The following is a 21,865-nucleotide window of genomic DNA, read 5'->3' on the forward strand; positions in this document are numbered from 1 at the left end:
GACAGGGACGGCTCCTCAGGTCAAATTAAACCAAGAACTAATACTGCCACCCAGTGGCACAACGTGTCACAACAGAATCTGACAAGACCTTAAAAAAGAATGCATTTCTCCAGGCAAGTCAGTTAAGAACAAATTCTTATTTACAATGACGTCCGACTCCGGGCCAAACCCGGACGACGCTGGGGTCAATTGTGCACCACCCTATGGGACTCCCAATCACGGCCAGATGTGATACAGCCTGGAATCGAACCAGGGACTGTAGTGTCACCTCTTTCACTGAGATGCAATGACTTAAGACAGCTGCTCCACTCGGGAACGCAAATCTAAAATAATGTTTGCGCAATATAGGAAGTTCTAAAACTTGTATGCTGGCCCCTTTTTGCAGTATCTAGTTGGGATAACAAACAGCTTTTTAGTCAAACCTTCTGTGGAAGGCTGTCCTTTTGTATTACAAATAAGAGAACAGGTGACTAGAATTAACTTTTTAATTCGACATATGGGTGAACATGAACAATATTCAGAGATGAAAGGAAAACTTAATACAGGATGATTTGCCCCCCCCCCCAAACTGTCCAAATCAACGTGAATTACAATAGCTGCTTCATTAAGACAAAACTTACTTCAATTTCACATAATCTAATTTACCTGCAGTAGGCCTAACATTAACCCATAGAAGTACATGATCTATTTAATTTTGTCAGCAATCGTACTGGATTTTCATAGTGGATGCGTTCCAAACAGTGCTCTATTCCGTATAATAGTCCCTTAGTTTGGACTGGGGTCCATAGGGTGCCATTTGGGATGCATAAATAATAGTGTTTAACTAACAAAAGTGGACAGCTTGGCAGCGTGAACTCATTACAGTGATCCATGAAGACATAACAGCAAGCCTGTTCTGCAGTCAGAGGGTTCTTTCTTCTCATAGTCATCCTTCAGATAGTCACCGACCCAACAGCTAACACACAGAAACAAAACAGGTTGCAAATGATGAGAAGAGAAACGACATGTTGGGATGGAGGAGGGGGAAGTTGTCCATATTGAATTGATTGTCACTTAATATATATTTAGACCGTGAGAGTTCACCTGTTCTATAAAGAGGAAAGAGGAGGATTCACTTGGGGCCGATGTAGTTAGCCGCCTTTCCAGTCTTCTTAAGTGTTTCCAGAAGCAAATCAGTGTCCTTGTCAGACTCAATGAAAACCTTCTTGTTGGGGAGGTCGATCTCAAATTGGACACCACCTTACGCCAACAAATAAGACAGAGAGAGAAAATAAAACAATTTCAACGAGCCAGTCAATATGACAAGTAATCTATATTTGCTGAATTGAGCAAAAACCAAAGTACACGATTCTCAACAAAGTGTGTGTGGATGAGAGTGCTGTTTAACAACCTCCTCCAAATATTCCAGAATTCTGGATTTGCTGTGACATTTAGCTATTAGAGACACTCAACCAGTTTATTGAGGACTCGGGTGACATTTAGCTACTCACCCAGTTTATTGAGGACTCGGGTGACATTTAGCTACTCACCCAGTTTATTGAGGACTCGGGTGACATTTAGCTACTCACCCAGTTTATTGAGGACTCGGGTGACATTTAGCTACTCACCCAGTTTATTGAGGACTCGGGTGACATTTAGCTACTCACCCAGTTTATTGAGGACTCGGGTAACTGCACCAGAGCATCCCTCACATGTCATGTCCACAAAGAATTCCTGCTTCTGTGGGAATAATTCACAGTCCGGGAGTTATGCCTCATTCTCATGTTAGTATGGGACAGCTAATCAGTTAGCAAGCAACGACTAGCTCAGCTATTAGTCTGATTAAATCAGACTGTAATACACAATACATTGGTATATACAGCCTGAAACTAATCACTGCAAAATCGTGTCAAATGTTTCTTTACAAGCCAGAATGTGGAATAAAATGACATTTAAAATGTACTCTACACCGGTTGTCTGTGTGGTTTATTTTGTTCTTCAGTTGCTTGGAATTTAAGACAAATTATTCACAGGAAAGTATTGTTTCCCTGACTTCTTAGAAAACAGCTAGGTATATGTTCGGGTCAGCACCGATATTTTTGTGTTTGTTGTTGTATTGGATATTCGGTTCTCTCAAAAACGTTTGAACCCGGCCTGCCATGACAATGAAACACCATGTTTGTCTGTATCAGGGGAGGTTGGAGAACATTTGTGTTGTGTTAACTTTTATTTTAACCGGATTCAAAAATAATAAAAACAATACTTTCATAGGAAAGTCGTTTATCTGATCTAAGTATTAGACCATTTACCAGCTCTGAAAGCATTATAAAATGTCAAAATACCTTTCGTTGATCACCAAATATGGAGTTCATACGACTATATAATTCTAGGAAACATCGGAAAAAAAACAAACATGTACAAGCAACGGAAAACCAAATCCTTTCCGGCACCTCCAGTCACTCATTACTGCCACGCAGAGGTCGGAAATCTGCAACAGCTCAATACATTAGAGGTTCCAAATAGGCTATTTTGTTTTTCAGTTGCTTGTACATTTTTATTTAGGCCTTTTTTCGAAGTAAATACCGGCCATTTTAAAAAGGCGAAAATTAAGATAGTTGCTCAGCGAAACTCCATATTTGGTGATCAACGAACGTATTTTGACAAAACGCATAAGCTGGTGAATGAGAGTTTAAAATCGGACCATTTCGGTCCCAAACGCCCAGATACCGATTCGGGTAAACTATACTTGCCTGTGGATATTTTGTCCCAAGGACAAGCCGCACAGACAATCGGTAGAGTACGTTTAAATATAAGTTATATTACAGTCTGGCTTGTAAGGAACAATTGCACGATTGTGCAGGCATTAGGCAGTAACGCTACACCAATTAAATTGTGCATTACAGCATGATTAATCAGACTAACTAGATATGTATAAAGCGCTGCAATCCAATCTCAGCACTATGTAACAATGTGCGAATTTATTAAATAACTCACGGTCGTCATGTTGAGGTAGAGCGCAATATCAATGGACTTTCTCCTCTTTCAAAGCTTGCACGACTAACTAGCTGCTGAGTATGTTGCCGCCTTGTCTTGCTTGCTAGCTAAAGTACATCAAAGTTAGGGACCATCGACATTTCGCTAGATATTGGTGAAAGTAACTGCATATTTGACTCAATATTCACTTGTAGAAAGTTGGTGGGACGAGTGCACAATTATACTGACTAATATCAGATATAATTATTTTGCAGAACACTTTCAAATTACATTATTTTGGAAGAAGTAGTTTTTTTTCTTCTCATAAAAATATTGCTGCAGGTAACTTTTCCAGAGCCCTTAAAACGTCACACCGGAATACGGAAGTTTGAAACATTTTGGGGAAAAAAACATTTAACAAAACTGCTTCAAATGAACCAAATATGAGAGACCACGAAAAAGTGACATATCACAATAACGATAGATTATGGTGCGCATTTTCTGATAAGAACTAGCCCAGTTTGCTCCATGGGAAAATACGCTTGTTGCAACTTGACCAATTCAATGTTTGGGGTGATGTGTTATACCAGACAACCTTCATGATTTCACACTAACGATAATTGATTTAATTTGGATGGAAAGTTAGTTTGCTAACAAGCCAGCTATAAAACCAAGCACCCAAAATGCAATCAGCTGATATGCGGCATCTTCCAGGTCATGTGACCAACCCCTCCTGGGTTTCAGAAGGGGTCTCCAGATAGGTAGCTCGAGCTGTTCACTTGTATGGAACCAGATATCGCCTCTTCCTCCCACAACCAGTACAATATCGACGGTAGGAAAAATACTGCTTTCCCAAGACATGCCCCTCTAGCGAACCTCTTTGATGTAAATACTACCGAGCCAGGAATCACAGCTTTTACAGGTGAATTAACATACAATAATCATGACTCGCTAATTAGCCAGGATTGGAGCATGCAAAACAATGATGTGTTGTCAACTTAACAGTATCCAGCTGGAGGTGGTGTAGCTGTAATATGTGATCAAACAATGATGTTGTAACTTGATATATAGGCTAGTTTGGCTAACGAATACAACCCCAACAGAACTTTATGATAATTGGCTTTGAGACCATTCAAAACAATATTACAGTTTTGAAACCGCAGTAAAAAAAGTGTACTACCTGCAGTCGACTGTGGTATTTTGGACGCAGTAATTGCAGAATAACTATGGCCTTGCTGATATCAAGTGCAGTACCTAGTTAACGTCATACCAATAGCTTTTTCGTTGTTGTCTGCTAGTAAAATAAGTGGATAGTTGTGGGTAAGTAGCTACAGTGGCTAACTGACAGCTACTGTGCCAAAGCCCTTCAGTTGGTAATTCTGTTAATTGATTAATGTATCCTTATTATGTCCAGATACAGTGCATTCGGAAAGTATTCAGACCACTTGACTTTTTTTCCCACATTTTGTTACGTTTTTTCCCCCTCATCAATCTACACACGATACCCCATAATGACATCACGATACCCCGTAATGACATCACGATACCCCGTAATGACATCACGATACCCCGTAATGACATCACGATACCCCGTAATGACATCACGATACCCCATAATGACATCACGATACCCCATAATGACATCACGATACCCCGTAATGACATCACGATACCCCGTAATGACATCACGATACCCCGTAATGACATCACGATACCCCGTAATGACATCACGATACCCCATAATGACATCACGATACCCCATAATGACAAAGCAAAAACAGGTCTTTAGAAATGTTTACAAATTCATTTAATTTTAATTTTTAAGTTTAGGTGCATCCTCTTTCCATTGATCATCCTTGAGATGTTTCTATAACTTGATTGGAGTGGCACCTGTGCTAAATTCAATTGATTAGACATGATTTGGAAAGGCACACACCTGTCTATATAAGGTCTCACAGTTAACAGTGCATGTCAGAGCAAAAACCAAGCCATGAAGTCGAAGGAATTGTCTGTAGAGCTCCGAGATAGGATTGTGTCGAGGTACAGATCTGGGGAAGGGTACCAATACATTTCTACAGCATTGAAGGTCCCCAAGAACACAGTCACAGAACAATGAGACAGATATTTAACTGAATGTATAAATGTTGAGCATCCGGTTGGCGTTTCCACTCACTACCAAATATGGTAATGAGAGGAAGCCCACTGGCAGGCAGTGGGAGAAGATGGAATGAGATGGATTTTGGCCGACATTCTGCAAATCTTCCCATCAATTAAACATTCGGTCTCAACACAGTTCTCTGTTCCCTAAACTAAAATCTGTTATGAACAGAACAGACTAAGTTTTGTAGACTTTACCCTTTACAAAAGTTGTAAAAAAGTATCATGCTGTTTATGAGTGCAAATGTAAATTTAGTTATTGAACATGCAGACTTCACAGATTAGGCTTTCCCTAATGGAAATATGTAGAATTATACTAGAACGCGCCAATAGGATCTCGCTAGCGCATGCTTGGCTCTGCCCACCACCTTGCTTGTTCTGCCCACTATGACTCATTTGTTTCCGTTGGAAACGACAAGCTGTGGTCAATCTTGGCTTCGTTATAAAAATCTTTGACACAGTGGCCTCCATCATTCTTAAATGGAAGACGTTTGGAACCACCTAGAGCTGGCCACCGGGCCAAACTGAGCAACCGGCGGAGAAGGGCGAACCCGATGGTCACTCTGAAAGAGCTCCAGAGTTCCTCTGTGGAGATGGAAGAACCTTCCAGAAGGACATTCATCTCTGCAGCATTCCACCAATCAGGCCTTTAAGGTAGAGTGGCCAGGCGGAAGCCACTCCTCAGTAAAAGGCACATGACAGCCCGCTTGGAGTTTGTCAAACGGCACCTAAAGACTCTCACACCATGATAAACAAGATTCAGGCTATATATATTGTTTTGTCTCCTTCACTCCTGCTGTGCTGTGTGCACCTTGCCATTTTACACCAGAGAACTGTATATAATGACGAGATGCCTCCGTTCTAACAATGGGAGTCGTCCCAAAAGTGGGAAGGCAGACGACAACCTTAGGTCTAAAATTAGCCCATAAAAACACACTGGTCTTATTTTTGAAATATTTTTTTCAGCAGTGAAACCTCTTGCTTTGCCTCTTCCTCTCTGTTTTATATTCATACACACACAAACTGCCACTCTCATATATATACATATATATATATATATATATATATATATATATATATATATATTGCAACGTGCTTAATAAACCAACAGGTGTAGACTAACAGTGAAATGCTTACTTAAGGGTCATTTTCCCACAATGCAGAGAGATAAATACATGCAGAAAATAATAATAATAATACAAAGAATAAGTACACAGAGTTTTATTTTTTTATTTCACCTTTATTTAACCAGGTAGGCTAGTTGAGAACACCTTTATTTAACCAGTTAGGCTAGTTGAGAACACCTTTATTTAACCAGTTAGGCTAGTTGAGAACACCTTTATTTAACCAGTTAGGCTAGTTGAGAACACCTTTATTTAACCAGGTAGGCTAGTTGAGAACACCTTTATTTAACCAGGTAGGCTAGTTGAGAACACCTTTATTTAACCAGTTAGGCCAGTTGAGAACACCTTTATTTAACCAGGTAGGCTAGTTGAGAACACCTTTATTTAACCAGGTAGGCTAGTTGAGAACACCTTTATTTAACCAGGTAGGCTAGTTGAGAACACCTTTATTTAACCAGTTAGGCTAGTTGAGAACACCTTTATTTAACCAGTTAGGCTAGTTGAGAACACCTTTATTTAACCAGTTAGGCTAGTTGAGAACACCTTTATTTAACCAGTTAGGCTAGTTGAGAACACCTTTATTTAACCAGTTAGGCTAGTTGAGAACACCTTTATTTAACCAGTTAGGCTAGTTGAGAACACCTTTATTTAACCAGTTAGGCTAGTTGAGAACACCTTTATTTAACCAGTTAGGCTAGTTGAGAACACCTTTATTTAACCAGTTAGGCTAGTTGAGAACACCTTTATTTAACCAGTTAGGCTAGTTGAGAACACCTTTATTTAACCAGTTAGGCTAGTTGAGAACACCTTTATTTAACCAGTTAGGCTAGTTGAGAACACCTTTATTTAACCAGTTAGGCTAGTTGAGAACACCTTTATTTAACCAGTTAGGCTAGTTGAGAACACCTTTATTTAACCAGGTAGGCTAGTTGAGAACACCTTTATTTAACCAGTTAGGCTAGTTGAGAACACCTTTATTTAACCAGGTAGGCTAGTTGAGAACACCTTTATTTAACCAGTTAGGCAAGTTGAGGAAAAGTTCTCATTTACAGCTGCGACCTGGCCAAGATAAAGCAAAGCAGTTCGACACATACAACAGCACAGAGTTAGACATGGAATAAACAAACATACAGTAGAAAAATAAGTATATATATATATACAGTGTGTGCAAATGAGGTAAGATGAGGGGGGTAAGGCAATAAAATAGGCCATAGTGGTGAGGTAATTACAATATAGCAATTAAACACTGGAGTGATAGATGTGCAGAAGATGAATGTGCAAGTATAGATACTGGGGTGCAAAGGCGCTAAATAAATACAGTATGGGGATGAGGTAGTTGGATGGGCTATTTACAGATGGGCTATGTACAGGTGCAATGATCTGTGAGCTGCTCTGACAGCTGGTGCTTGAAGTTAGTTAGGGAGATAAGAGTCTCCATCTTCAGTGATTTTTGCAGTTCGTTCTAGTCATTGGCAGCAGAAAACTGGAAAGAAAAGGCAGCCAAAGGAGGAATTGGCTTTTGGGGTGACCATTGAAATATACCTCCTGTAGTGCGTGCTGCGGGTGGGTGCTGCTATGGTGACCAGTGAGCTGAGATAAGGCAGTGCTTTACCTAGCAAAGACTTGTAGATGACCTGGAGCCATTGGGTTTGGCGACAAGTATGAAGCGAGGGCCAGCCAACGAGAGTGTAGTAGGCCGCAGTGGTGGGTAGTATGTGGGGCTTTGGTGACAAAACCGATGGCACTGTGATAGACTGCATCCAATTTGTTGAGTAGAGTGTTGGAGACTATTTTGTAAATGACATCGCCGAAGTCGAGGATCGGTAGGTTAGTCAGTTTTACGAGGGTATGTTTGGCAGCATGAGTGAAGGATGCTTTGTTGTGAAATAGGAAGCCGATTTCTAGATTTAATTTTGGATTGGAGATGCTTAATGTGGGTCTAGAAGGAGAGTTTACAGTCTACCAGACACCTAGGTATTTGTACTTGTCCACATATTCTAGGTCAGAACTGTCCAGAGTAGTGATGCTGGATGGGCGGACAGGTGCGGGTAGCGATCGGCTGAAGAGCATGCATTTGGTTTTACTAGCATTTAAGAGTAGTTGGAGGCCACGGAAGGAGAGTTGTATGGCACTGAAGCTCGTCTGGAGGTTAGTTAGCACAGTGTCCAAAGAGGGGCCAGAAGTATACAGAATGACGTCGTCTGCGTAGAGGTGGATCAGAGAATCACCAGCAGCAAGAGCGACATCATTGATGTATACAGAGAAGAGAGTCGGCCCGAGAATTGAACCTTGTGGCACCTCCATAGAGACTGCCAGAGGTCCGGACAACAGGCCCTGCGATTTGACACATTGAACTCTGTCTGAGAAGTAGTTGGTGAACCAGATGAGGCAGTCATTTGAGAAACCAAGTGTCATGTCTTTGGCAGGCCAACACCATGACACAAGGCTGTTGTGTCTGCTGATAAGAATGTGTTGATTGACAGAGTCGAAAGCCTTGGCCAGGTCGATGAATACAGCTGCACAGTATTGTCTCTTATCGATGGCATAAGTTTAGGACCTTGAGCGTGGCTGAGGTGCACCCATGACCAGCTCAGAAGCCAGAGAGCATAGCATGGAAAAGCTAAGTTGGGATTTGAAATGGTTGGTGATCTGTTTGTTAAATTGGCTTTCGAAGACCTTTAGAAAGGCAGGGTAGGATAGCTATAGGTCTGTAGCAGTTAGGGTCTGGATTGTCTCTCCTTTGAAGAGGGGGGATGACCGCGGCAGCTTTCCAATCTTTGGGGATCTCAGACGATATGAAAGAGGGGTTGAACAGGCTAGTAATAGGGGTTGCAACAATTTAGGCAGATCATTTTAGAAAGGGAGGGTCCAGATTGTCTAGCCCGGCTGATTTGTAGGGGTCCAGATTTTGCAGCTCTGTCAGAACATCAGCTATCTGGATTTGGGTGAAGGAGAATTGGGGAGGCTTGGGTGAGTTGCTGTGGGGGGGTGCATGGCAGTTGACCGGGGTAGGGGTAGCCAGGTGGAAAGCATGGCCAGCCGTAGAGAAATGCTTCTTGAAATTCTCAATTATCGTGGATTTATCGGTGGTGACAGTGTTTCCTAGCCTCAGTGCAGTGGGCAGCTGGGATGAGGTGCTCTTATTCTCCATGCTCTTATTCTCCATTGACTTTAGTGTCCCAGAACTTTTGGGAATTTGTGCTACAGGATGCAAATTTCTGTTTGAAAAAGCTAGCCTTAGCTTTCCTAACTGCTTGTGTATATTGCTTCCCTGAAAAATTGCATATCACGGGGGCTATATGAGGCTAATGCAGTATGCCACAGGATGTTTTTGTGCTGGTCAAGGGCAGTCAGGTCTGGAGTGAACCAAGGACTTTATCTATTCCTAGTTTTACATTTTTTGATTGGGGCATGCTTATTTAAGATGCTGAGGAAAGCACTTTTAAAGAATAACCAGGCATCCTCTACTGACGGGATGAGGTCAATATCCTTCCAGGATACCCGGGCCAGGTCGATTAGAAAGGCCTGCTCACTGAATTGTTTTAGGGAGCGTTTGACAGTGATGAGGGGTGGTAGTTTGACCGCAGACCCAATACGGATGTAGGCAATGAGGAAGTGATTGCTGAGATCTTGGTTGAAGACAGCAGAGGTGTATTTGGAGGGCAAGTTAGTGAGGATGATATCTATGAGGGGGCCCGTGTTTACGGATTTGGGGTTGTACCTGGTAGGTTCATTGACAATTTATGTAAGATTGAGGGCATCAAGTTTAGATTGTAGAATGGCCGGGGTGTTAAGCATGTCCCAGTTTAGGTCACCTAGCACTAGCAGCACAAGCTCTGAAGATAGATGGGGGGGGCAATCAATTCACATATGGTGTCCAGGGCACAGCTGGGGGCAGAGGGTGGTCTATAGCAAGCGGCAACAGTGAGAGACTTGTTTCTGGAAAGGTGGATTTTTTTAAAAGTAGAAGCTCAAATTGTTTGGGCACAGACCTGGATAGTAAGACAGAACTCTGCAGGCCACCTCTACAGTAGATTGCCACTCCGCCCCCTTTGGCAGTTTTATCTTGTCGGAAAATGTTATAGTTGGGGATGGAAATTTCAGGGTTTTTGGTGGTCTACCTAAGCCAGGATTCAGACATCCGGATTGGCAGAGTGTGCTAAGGCAGTGAATAAAACAAACTTGGGGAGGAGGCTTCTAATGTTAACATGCATGAAACCAAGGCTTTTACGGTTACAGAAGTCAACAAATGAGAGCGCCTGGGGAATGTGAGTGGAGCTAGGCTCTGCTGGGCCTGGATTAACCTCTACGTCACCAGAGGAGGAGTAGGATAAGGGTACTATTTAGAGATTTGCTAAGCACAATTATGTCTATGTCCAGTTCGGAGGAGCGTCTGTGCGAGCTGGTGAGACAATACGAGGACCTCTTCAACTCTTCGATGAAGACCCTGAAAAGGGTTAAGGAGACGAGGAGTGTAGCTGCCGCTGGGGTGTGTCCCACCGTTTGTCAGACAACTGGATTGGTTTTGTGTTCATGTGAAACATTGTCAGACAGACAGCAACATGCAAGGTACCGTATGAGTTCTTTTGTACAGTCAGTGTGTGTGTGTTTGTTATGTTTAGCATACCTAGTTAGAACATGTGAAATCAGATCTTTTTTGGATGGGAGACATTGAAAATTAGGGTCACAGTCAACCTTTCTGCAGTAGTTACTGGGAAGCTGTGCATTGTCTTGTGCGAGGTGTGAGGGGCAAGCTGCTGAAGCAAGTCTTCAAATCTGGCAACCAACTTCTGAAAATATTGAAAATGTCTTTCCTCGTCAATGCTTCGCATAGGTTGGACAGGAGACGTGTATTCTCCATTGTCCCCTCTTGTAGTGTTCAGTGGATGAACTTGCTATTTTCTCAGTCTTTTTTCCACCCTTCTCCTCCTCATTAGTAATAGCAGTTCAAGTTGTTGTTGTCCACAACACAAGGCTCCTCTTGCTTGGTAAGCTACTCTGGTTCCACAAGCCCCCTAGTGGATATACTGAACACTACACAAAGCGGACTTCCTCTCTGGGTGTAATGCAACGAAAGAGTATCAATGAATATTGATTCCGGAAAAATTAATGTGCAGTTTGTTGCGTGCGGCATTGCTATACTGTGTACCGCTAGCAACATTTTAGCAAAACACTGTTATACTAGCTGTATAGTTTGTTGTTTGATAAATGTGCAATAAGAAGAAGAAAAAAACAATTTATATAAGGATTTGGCAACTCATTCTCATTCTGAGAAATAAGATAGGCCACTTGATTTCAACATCTGAACAAAGTGCATACTGGACGTGCTAGCACGCTGTTCAAACAGTTGGAGACTGACCGAAGGGTGTGTTCAGAACAATTCAACTGTTCTGCTTTGTTAGCTAGCAAATAGATACAAGTTGGCTAAACTGGAAATATAAGGATGAGCTGGCTACTCACTAGAATGTGGGCTTGTGCTTGAGAGATTGTTTATGAGACTTGTGTTCATTTTCTATAGCCTGCTCCAATAAGTTAGTCATTTATTAGTGAATGTGCATTATGCATGGATGGCTCTGAATTTATTATATATATATATATATATATATATTTTTTTCATAGATCACTAATTTGATAAAATTGAATTATTAGTGGGTCTAATCTCAACCAAATTTGAACACTTCTGGAGCAGCACCTAAGACAGCGTTTTCCAACACAGTCAACAAAACGAGGATGGCATTTCTTGTTTATTTTATTGAACCTTTATTTAACTAAGCAAGTCAGTTAATAAGAACAAATTCTTATTGACAATGATGGCCTTCCAAAAGGCCTCCTGCGGGGACTGGGGCGTGGGATAAAAAATAAATAATATAGAATCTAAATATAGGACAAAACACACATCACAAAAAGAGAGACAACACTACATAAAGAGAGACGTAAGACAACAACGTAGCAAGGCAGCAACACATGACAACACAGCATGGTAGCAACACAAAAACAACATGGTAGCAACACAACATGGTAGCAGCACAACCTGGTACAAACATTATTGGGCACAGACAATAGCACAAAGGGCAAGAAAGTAGAGACAACAATACATCACATAAAGCAGCCACAACTGTCGGTAAGAGTGTCCTTGATTGAGTCTTTGAATGAAGAGATGGAGATAAAACTGTCCAGTTTGCGTGTTTTGTGGGAGCTCGTTCCAGTCTCTATGCGGTGATTTTGCAGAGTCACATCAATTCACAGAAATATTCATAATAAACATTGATAAAAGATACAACTATTATACAAGGAACTTTAGATAAACTTCTCCTTAATGCAACCGCTGTGTCAGATTTTAAAAAAACTTTACAGAAAAAGCATACCATGCAATAATCTGAGTACAGCGCTCAGAGCCCAAACCAGCCAGAGAAATATCAGCCATGTTGGGTAGTCAACATTAGTCAGAAATAGCATTATAAATATTCACTTACCTTTGATGATCTTCATTAGAATGCACTCACAGGAATCCCAGTTCCACAATAAATGTTTGATTTGTTCGATAATGTCCATTTATGTCCAAATAGCTACTTTTGTTAGCACGTTTGGTAAACAAATCGAAACTCACGAAGCGCGTTCACTAGGAGCAGACGAAATGTCAAAAAGTTCCGTTACAGTCCGTAGAAACATGTCAAATGATGTATAGAATCAATCTTTAGGATGTTTTTAACATAAATCTTCAATAATGTTCCAACCAGAGAATTATTTTGTCTGTAGAAAAGCAATGGAACGAGAGCTAACTCTCTCATGACCGCGCGTTACGAGCCTGTGGCACTCTGCCAGACCACTGACTCAAACAGCCCTTATGAGCCCCTCCTTTACAGTAGAAGCCTCAAACAAATTTCTAAAGACGGTCGACATCTAGTGGAAGCATTAGGAAGGACAACAACCAATATCCCACTGTATCTTCAATTGGGGCTGAGTTGAAAAACTACAAACCTCAAGATTTCCCACTTCCTGGTTAGATTTTTTTCCCAGGTTTTCGCCTGCCATATGAGTTCTGTTATACTCACGGACATCATTCAAAATTTTTTCAAAACTTCAGGGTGTTTTCTATCCAATACTACTAATAATATGCATATTCTAGCTTTTATGGCTGAGTAGCAGGCAGTTTACTCTGGGAACCTTATTCATCCAAGCTACTCAATACTGCCCCCCCAGTCATCAAGAGGTTAAAGAGCTCAGCCATGTGCTTCTTGTCAGTAACAACTACATCATCAACATTAAGGAACATGGGCAGCTGTGAGAAGGGTTTATTCTCCAGGTCTTTAACAGTTTTACAGAACTTCTTGGGGTTAAACCCACAGAGAGAACGGCTCCTTAAAGTAACTAACTTTGGCACTTATTTCTCATTTGCCTGAACGAGAGCCAGTCAGCCTCAGCATGCATGTGCCGAGCCTTTCGCCAAATGCAATTCTTGAGGTGGAGTAACTCTGCAAGGTCACGGTTGAACCAGGGGCTGAACCTGTTTTTAATTCTTGTCATGAGTCTTGCCTGGGAGGCAGCAATTCAGAGTTGTCATAAAATCAGATTTTTAACCGAACCTTAACCCTAACATTAACCACACTGCTCATCAGTTTTTTTTTACAACAGACAAGTTTGACTTTGCAGCTGGCCTATAAAACGGAAATCGCTCAGTTCTATCTCCAGGGCAAGACTCATGACAATAAACCTCAACCTGACAACATTTGATGGAATTTATTGTGGAAGAATGGTGCTCATCCCTCTAATAGAGTTCCAGACACTTGTAGAATCTGTAAGGTCTGGACTCACTGTGTGTATACGAGAGAGTCTATGACGTCTGGACTCACTGTGTGTATACGAGAGAGTCTATGACGTCTGGACTCACTGTCTGTATAAGAGAGAGTCTATGACGTCTGGACTCGCTGTCTGTATAAGAGAGAGTCTATGACGTCTGGACTCGCTGTCTGTATAAGAGAGAGTCTATGACGTCTGGACTCGCTGTCTGTATAAGAGAGAGTCTATGACGTCTGGACTCGCTGTCTGTATAAGAGAGAGTCTATGACGTCTGGACTCGCTGTCTGTATAAGAGAGAGTCTATGACGTCTGGACTCGCTGTCTGTATAAGAGAGAGTCTATGACGTCTGGACTCGCTGTCTGTATAAGAGAGAGTCTATGAGGTCTGTGTTTTTATTGCATCGTCCCTTGCATTTGAACTTTGCATGACTTTGGCATTTTCCCGTGTCAGAAGAAATCATATTATTTGCGTTTTTAACATAACCTGCAACAATGTAAATAAATACTGACAACATTCAGCAAATTGAATTGCTTCATGACGGCAACGTGTTGGTCTATGAATAGAATCTACTAGCTATTTCCCAGAATGGTATCATCTCCTAGCTATGCATCTTCAATGCAAGATAATTTTTCTTTGATCCAGTGACAAGAAACAAAAAAGAACTGTACTTGATAGTCTAAAAATAATCAATATTGATTAGGCCTAATAGACAATAAAACTGACTTGACTGCTTGCTAATCGTCTAAGTTGTTCTTCAGCACACATGGTAGCACGTTGTGCTATTAATAACTTACTCTCCATCACTCCCCTGAGGGAGGAACTGACGGGGGTGTGTGTGTGTGTGTGTAGGCCTACATGTGTTGACAAGAAGTTGAAGTTAAACCAAGCCCTGGGATGTTGTCGCACGAGAGAGACAACAAAATATTAAAAGTCACACTCCCAGGAGAATAGAAAGAATGTTGCCAATTCAGAACAGCAATTGTAATTTCAAGGTTGTTCGGCAGTCACAGTCAGAATCTGACTGTACAGTAATAGGATAGAACTAGCCTCGACTCCAGCAGTTCTAGGCTTCTCCAGATAAGAACACTGCTGCTGGTGCTTGAGGTCTGGTATCTGGTAGACCATTTATGAACTCAGCAAAAAAATAAAAGTCCCTTATTCAGGACCCTGTCTTTCAAAGATAATTCGTAAAAAACAAAATAACTTTGCAGATCTTCATTGTAAAGGGTTTAAACATTGTTTCCCATGCTTGTTCAATGAACCATAAACAATTAATGAACATGCACCTGTGGAACAGTCGTTAAGACACTAACAGCTTACAGACGGTAGGCAATTAAGGTCACAGTTATGAAAACTTAGGACACTAAAAGAGGCCTTTCTACTGAAAAACACCAAAAGAAAGATGCCCAGGGTCCCTGCTCATCTGTGTGAACGTGCCTTAGGCATGCTGCCAGGAGGCATGAGCACTGCAGATGTGGCCAGGGCAATTAATTGCAATGTCCGTACTGTGAGACGCCTAAGACAGTGCTACAGGAGACAGGACGGACAGCTGATTGTCCTCGCAGTGGCAGACCATGTGTAACAACACCTGCACAGGATTGGTACATCTGAACATCACACCTGAGGGACAGGTACAGGATGCAACAACAACTGCCCGAGTGACACCAGGAACGCACAATCTCTCCATCAGTGCTCAGACTGTCCGCAATAGGCTGAGAGAGGCTGGACTGAAGGCTTGTAGGGCTGTTGTAAGGCAGGTTGTAAGGCAGGTCCTCACCAGACATCACCGGCTACAATGTCGTCTATGGGCACAAACCCACCTTCGCTGGACCAGACAGGACTGGCAAAAAGTGCTCTTCACTGACGAGTCGCAGTTATGTCTCACCAGGGGTGATGGTCGGATTCGCGTTTATCGTCGAAGGAATGAGCGTTACACCGAGGTCTGTACTCTGGAGCAGGATCGATTTGGAGGTGGAAGATCCGTCATGGTCTGGGGCGGTGTGTCACAGCATCATCTGATTGAGCTTGTTGTCATTGCAAGGGCCATTCCCCCCCAGAAATTTCTGGGAACTTGCAGGTGCCTTGGTGGAAGTGTGGAGTAACATCTCACAGCAAGAACTGGCAAATCTGGTGTAGTCCATGAGGTTGAGGTGCACTGTAGTACTTAATGCAGCTGGTGGCCACACCAGATACTGACTGTTACTTTTGATTTTGACCTCCCCCTTTGTTCAGGGACACATTATTCAATTTCTGTTAGTCACATGTCTGTGGAACTTGTTCAGTTTATGCCTCAGTTGTTGAATCTTGTTATGTTCGTACAAATATATTTACACATGTTAAGTTTGTTGTGAAAAAAACGCAGTTGACAGTGAGGGGATGTTTCTTTTTTTGGTGAATTTAGCATGGAATGAACTACAATTACATTGTCCTTACCACAGTGTCTGGAGGAGGAATCGAAGAGGCAGCAGGAGGATCCACCCAGCACCAGCGGACCAACCATGACCTCTGACACTGACCATCGTCAAGACGGTATTGAATTTAAAACCCCATGGCTCTGTTTTAGTCAGAACAGACGCCTGTATTCATAGTGTCTCAGAGTAGGACTGCTCATCTACGACCAGTGTCTCCGTATGAGCAGGAGGCCGATTATATTATTTTATGCTAGAAATAGTACTCCTACTCTTGAGTAGCTTCATGATTACAGGCCCTGGGCTGCATTGAGCAGGGCTCAACATTGTGGAACATGTTCATTTGCAATATATTATGTAGGACAAACGAGATTCTCTGACATGTAGAAGATAAATGTCTTGACATTTGCCTCGTGAACATATCCAGGAAACTGACGTAACGAGTGATTGATTAGATAACACATTTTTTCCACCTGCAGAGGCTATTTTCTTCTGCTATAATGTATTTCATTACTTTCCATTCAGTGTTTTTTCGTTTGGATGGGAAGTAGCCTAAAGTGTCTTGTTTGTGGATTTTTTAAAAATTATAATTTTTTACCTTTTATTTAACTAGGCAAGTCAGTTAAGAACACATTCTTATTTACAATGACGACCTAGGAACAGTGGGTTAACTGCCTGTTCAGGGGCAGAACAACAGATTTGTACCTTGTCAGCTCGGGGATTTGAACTTGCAACCTTCCGGTTACTAGTCCAACGCTCTAACCACTAGGCTACCCTGCCGCCTCTACACTCTAACCACTAGGCTACCTGCCGGATGATCATTAGCTAACACTGCTTTGTTTGTGCCCAGCCTGGCAGACTGATTATGCCTAGAACTCTGGTCCTTCTGTGGGGATTCTGTATAGTACAACCCTACTATCTAACGTACGAAATAATGTAGCCGTATCTGTCATCTCAGCAGCAGAATTAAGACATTCTTCTGACTGGGGAATTTTTGTGATTTGAATATAAAGTATTATTGAAGTTGCCGTTGTACCAATCCAACTGTAGGAACAACTGTGTGTCCCCGTATTGCAGGCCCACGTCCAGTTCTCTCCAGGATATCAGCGAGCACCTCTGAGGAGGATGTTCTCTGTCCTATTCCACCTCTCCCCCCAGGACCTGATTCTCAGTACGAGAGAATTGGAGGCCAAACAGGGACTTCGTAAGTACGGTTATGTTATATATATATATATATTAAAATGTATTTATTTTTTCATTCCAGCTCTTGGTCATACAAAATTAAAGAGCGTAACTTGTATTGTTGTATTGAAACGGACACTTTTTATTTACCAAGTAAATCCCTAGCAACACAGTTTTCATCCTGAGACCTGAGGCCCCACACACAGAGCTGATTATATGAGAGCGTATGAGACCCTGTATTCATAATTGTTTGACGACATTATTGCGTTAAGGGATGTAATTTGACACGGATCATGTTTTATTTTTTTATGTTGTAGTTTTTTACAGACCCTGATCCACCTCCTGAAAGGGAACATCGGTACGGGGCTGCTAGGTCTACCTCTGGCTGTCAGGAACGCAGGCCTTGTGGTAAGGGTTAGGGTTAGGAGAGGGACATCGGTACGGCGCTGCTAGGTCTACCTCTGGCTGTCAGGAACGCAGGCCTTGTGGTTAGGGTTAGGGTTAGAAGAGGGACATCGGTACGGGGCTGCTAGGTCTACCCCTGGCTGTCAGGAACGCAGGCCTTGTGGTAAGGGTTAGGGTTAGGAGAGGGACATCGGTACAGGGCTGCTAGGTCTACCTCTGGCTGTCAGGAACGCAGGCCTTGTGGTTAGGGTTAGGGTTAGGGTTAGGGTTAGGAGAGGGACATCGGTACGGGGCTGCTAGGTCTACCTCTGGCTGTCAGGAACGCAGGCCTTGTGGTAAGGGTTAGGGTTAGGGGAGGGTCATCGGTACGGGGCTGCTAGGTCTACCTCTGGCTGTCAGGAACGCAGGCCTTGTGGTAAGGGTTAGGGTTAGGAGAGGGACATCGGTACGGGGCTGCTAGGTCTACCTCTGGCTGTCAGGAACGCAGGCCTTGTGGTAAGGGTTAGGGTTAGGGGAGGGTCATCGGTACGGGGCTGCTAGGTCTACCTCTGGCTGTTAGGAACGCAGGCCTTGTGGTTAGGGTTAGGGTTAGGGTTAGAAGAGGGACATCGGTATAGGGCTGCTAGGTCTACCCCTGGCTGTCAGGAACGCAGGCCTTGTGGTAAGGGTTAGGGTATGGGGCTGCTAGGTCTACCTCTGGCTGTTAGGAACGCAGGCCTTGTGGTAAGGGTTAGGGTATGGGGCTGCTAGGTCTTCCTCTGGCTGTCAGGAACGCAGGCCTTGTGGTAAGGGTTAGGGTATGGGGCTGCTAGGTCTTCCTCTGGCTGTCAGGAACGCAGGCCTTGTGGTAAGGGTTAGGGTATGGGGCTGCTAGGTCTACCTCTGGCTGTTAGGAACGCAGGCCTTGTGGTAAGGGTTAGGGTATGGGGCTGCTAGGTCTACCTCTGGCTGTTAGGAACGCAGGCCTTGTGGTAAGGGTTAGGGTTAGGAGAGGGACATCGGTACAGGGCTGCTAGGTCTACCTCTGGCTGTCAGGAGCGCAGGCCTTGTGGTAAGGGTTAGGGTTAGGAGAGGGACATCGGTACAGGGCTGCTAGGTCTACCTCTGGCTGTCAGGAACGCAGGCCTTGTGGTTAGGGTTAGGAGAGGGACATCGGTACAGGGCTGCTAGGTCTACCTCTGGCTGTCAGGAACGCAGGCCTTGTGGTAAGGGTTAGGGTTAGGAGAGGGACATCGGTACAGGGCTGCTATGTCTACCTCTGGCTGTCAGGAACGTAGGCCTTGTGGTTAGGGTTAGGAGAGGGACATCGGTACGGGGCTGCTAGGTCTACCTCTGGCTGTTAGGAACGCAGGCCTTGTGGTAAGGGTTAGGGTTAGAAGAGGGACATCGGTACGGGGCTGCTAGGTCTACCTCTGGCTGTCAGGAACGCAGGCCTTGTGGTAAGGGTTAGGGTATGGGGCTGCTAGGTCTTCCTCTGGCTGTCAGGAACGCAGGCCTTGTGGTAAGGGTTAGGGTTAGGAGAGGGTCATCGGTACGGGGCTGCTCGGTCTACCTCTGGCTGTCAGGAACGCAGGCCTTGTGGTTAGGGTACGGGGCTGCTAGGTCTACCTCTGGCTGTCAGGAACGCAGGCCTTGTGGTAAGGGTTAGGGTACGGGGCTGCTAGGTCTACCTCTGGCTGTCAGGAACGCAGGCCTTGTGGTAAGGGTTAGGGTACGGGGCTGCTAGGTCTACCTCTGGCTGTCAGGAACGCAGGCCTTGTGGTAAGGGTTAGGGTTCGAAGAAGGACATCGTTCTACCACCATTTTTATTTAAGTGTTCTCTTGTATTTGTTCAAAACCATTATCATTATTTCAACTATCTTACTTTGATCTATTCTAGAGCTCCTTAGTAGATATCCATGGCTAATACATTTATTTTGCAAGTGCAGTGTGAGGGAAGGACACAATCCTAATGGGGACTATTAGGGTTGCAAAAATTCCTGGACCTTTCAATATATTCCCTTGTTTTCCAGAAATCCTGGCTGGATGATTCTGGATTCTCTGCTTATTCTCTCCTGATTCTAAAACCTCCAACCGGGATTTCGGGAAAACAAGGGAATATATTGAAAGTTCCCTGAATTTTGCAACATTAGTGACTATAACTAATGACAGAATCTCAATGTGAATATACCTAATGACGTAATCCCAATGTGACTATAACTAATGACAGAATCCCAATGTGACTATACCTAATGACGGAATCCCAATGTGACTACACCTAATGACGGAATCCCAATGTGACTATACCTAATGACGGAATCCCAATGTGACTATAACTAATGACAGAATCCCAATGTGACTATACCTAATGACGGAATCCCAATGTGACTATACCTAATGACGGAATCCCAATGTGACTACACCTAATGACGGAATCCCAATGTGACTATACCTAATGACGGAATCCCAATGTGACTACACCTAATGACGGAATCCCAATGTAACTACACCTAATGACGGAATCCCAATGTGACTATACCTAATGACGGAATCCCAACGTGACTACACCTAATGACGGAATCCCAGTGTGACTATACCTAATGACGGAATCCCAATGTGACTACACCTAATGACGGAATCCCAATGTGACTATACCTAATGACGGAATCCCAACATGACTACACCTAATGACGGAATCCCAGTGTGACTATACCTAATGACGGAATCCCAATGTGACTACACCTAATGACGGAATCCCAATGTGACCACACCTAATGACAGAATCCCAATGTGACTACACCTAATGACGGAATCCCAATGTGACTACACCTAATGACGGAATCCCAATGTGACCACACCTAATGACGGAATCCCAATGTGACTACACCTAATGACGGAATCCCAGTGTGACTATACCTAATGACGGAATCCCAATGTGACTACACCTAATGACGGAATCCCAATGTGACCACACCTAATGACGGAATCCCAATGTGACTACACCTAATGACGGAATCCCAATGTGACCACACCTAATGACGGAATCCCAATGTGACTACACCTAATGACGGAATCCCAGTGTGACTATACCTAATGACGGAATCCCAGTGTGACTACACCTAATGACGGAATCCCAATGTGACTACACCTAATGACGGAATCCCAGTGTGACTACACCTAATGACGGAATCCCAATGTGACTATACCTAATGACGGAATCCCAATGTGACTACACCTAATGACGGAATCCCAATGTGACCACACCTAATGACGGAATCCCAATGTGACTACACCTAATGACGTAATCCCAATGTGACCACACCTAATGACGGAATCCCAGTGTGACTACACCTAATGACGGAATCCCAATGTGACTATACCTAATGACGGAATCCCAATGTGACTACACCTAATGACGGAATCCCAATGTGACTATACCTAATGACGGAATCCCAACGTGACTATACCTAATGACGGAATCCCAATGTGACCACACCTAATGACGGAATCCCAGTGTGACTACACCTAATGACGGAATCCCAGTGTGACTATACCTAATGACGGAATCCCAGTGTGACTATACCTAATGACGGAATCCCAGTGTGACTACACCTAATGACAGTCTTTTCTCTTCCTTTCCAGTTAGGACCTCTGAGTCTGTTTGCCATGGGGATAATAGCAGTCCACTGTATGAATCTGCTTGCAAAATGTTCCCACCACCTCAGTGCAAAGTAAGTGGAGCCTTTCTCACACCATTTGTCTGAAGCACTTCTCAGTTGTTCCATAGTTATAACATTATAATATTATTATTATATATATAACAAGTCAGTTAAGAACAAATTCTTATTTAAATTGACAGC

At 43.2% G+C, this 21,865-nt stretch overlaps 2 protein-coding genes and 1 long non-coding RNA gene across 5 annotated transcripts in view; 1 reads left to right on the forward strand and 2 right to left on the reverse strand.

Annotated features, from left to right (window-relative positions):
* Positions 1 to 471: 471 nt before the first annotated feature.
* LOC118373100 (copper transport protein ATOX1-like) lies at positions 472 to 3,134 on the reverse strand. The gene is made up of 4 exons (XM_035759167.2): positions 2,974 to 3,134; positions 1,647 to 1,719; positions 1,084 to 1,239; positions 472 to 955 (listed from the first exon to the last, which is right to left on the reverse strand). The coding sequence occupies exons 1-3, from the start codon at positions 2,980 to 2,982 to the stop codon at positions 1,112 to 1,114; spliced, it is 210 nt and encodes a 69-aa protein (XP_035615060.1). The 5' UTR covers positions 2,983 to 3,134; the 3' UTR covers positions 472 to 955; positions 1,084 to 1,111.
* A 210-nt stretch (positions 3,135 to 3,344) lies between these two features.
* Positions 3,345 to 21,865, forward strand: part of LOC118373104 (proton-coupled amino acid transporter 1-like) — a 73,621-nt gene continuing 55,100 nt past the window's right edge. Inside the window, exons 1-5 of one of the 3 annotated variants that reach the window (XM_052487542.1) lie at positions 3,345 to 3,874; positions 16,433 to 16,560; positions 17,517 to 17,643; positions 17,939 to 18,029; positions 21,648 to 21,736. In XM_052487542.1, the coding sequence (XP_052343502.1) occupies positions 16,530 to 16,560; positions 17,517 to 17,643; positions 17,939 to 18,029; positions 21,648 to 21,736 (338 nt within the window). In that variant the 5' untranslated portion in view covers positions 3,345 to 3,874; positions 16,433 to 16,529. The remainder of the gene's footprint in view (positions 3,875 to 16,432; positions 16,561 to 17,516; positions 17,644 to 17,938; positions 18,030 to 21,647; positions 21,737 to 21,865) is intronic. The other 2 variants (XM_052487540.1, XM_052487541.1) reach the window with 2 other exon arrangements.
* Positions 20,060 to 21,581, reverse strand: LOC127913882 (uncharacterized). Its single transcript, XR_008087104.1, has 5 exons — positions 21,531 to 21,581; positions 21,183 to 21,298; positions 20,864 to 20,950; positions 20,574 to 20,660; positions 20,060 to 20,486 (listed from the first exon to the last, which is right to left on the reverse strand). It is a non-coding gene; the product is annotated as an uncharacterized LOC127913882 (long non-coding RNA).

This window comes from Oncorhynchus keta, chromosome 30 (genome assembly GCF_023373465.1).
Source record: "Oncorhynchus keta strain PuntledgeMale-10-30-2019 chromosome 30, Oket_V2, whole genome shotgun sequence".
Classification (NCBI taxonomy): domain Eukaryota; kingdom Metazoa; phylum Chordata; class Actinopteri; order Salmoniformes; family Salmonidae; genus Oncorhynchus; species Oncorhynchus keta.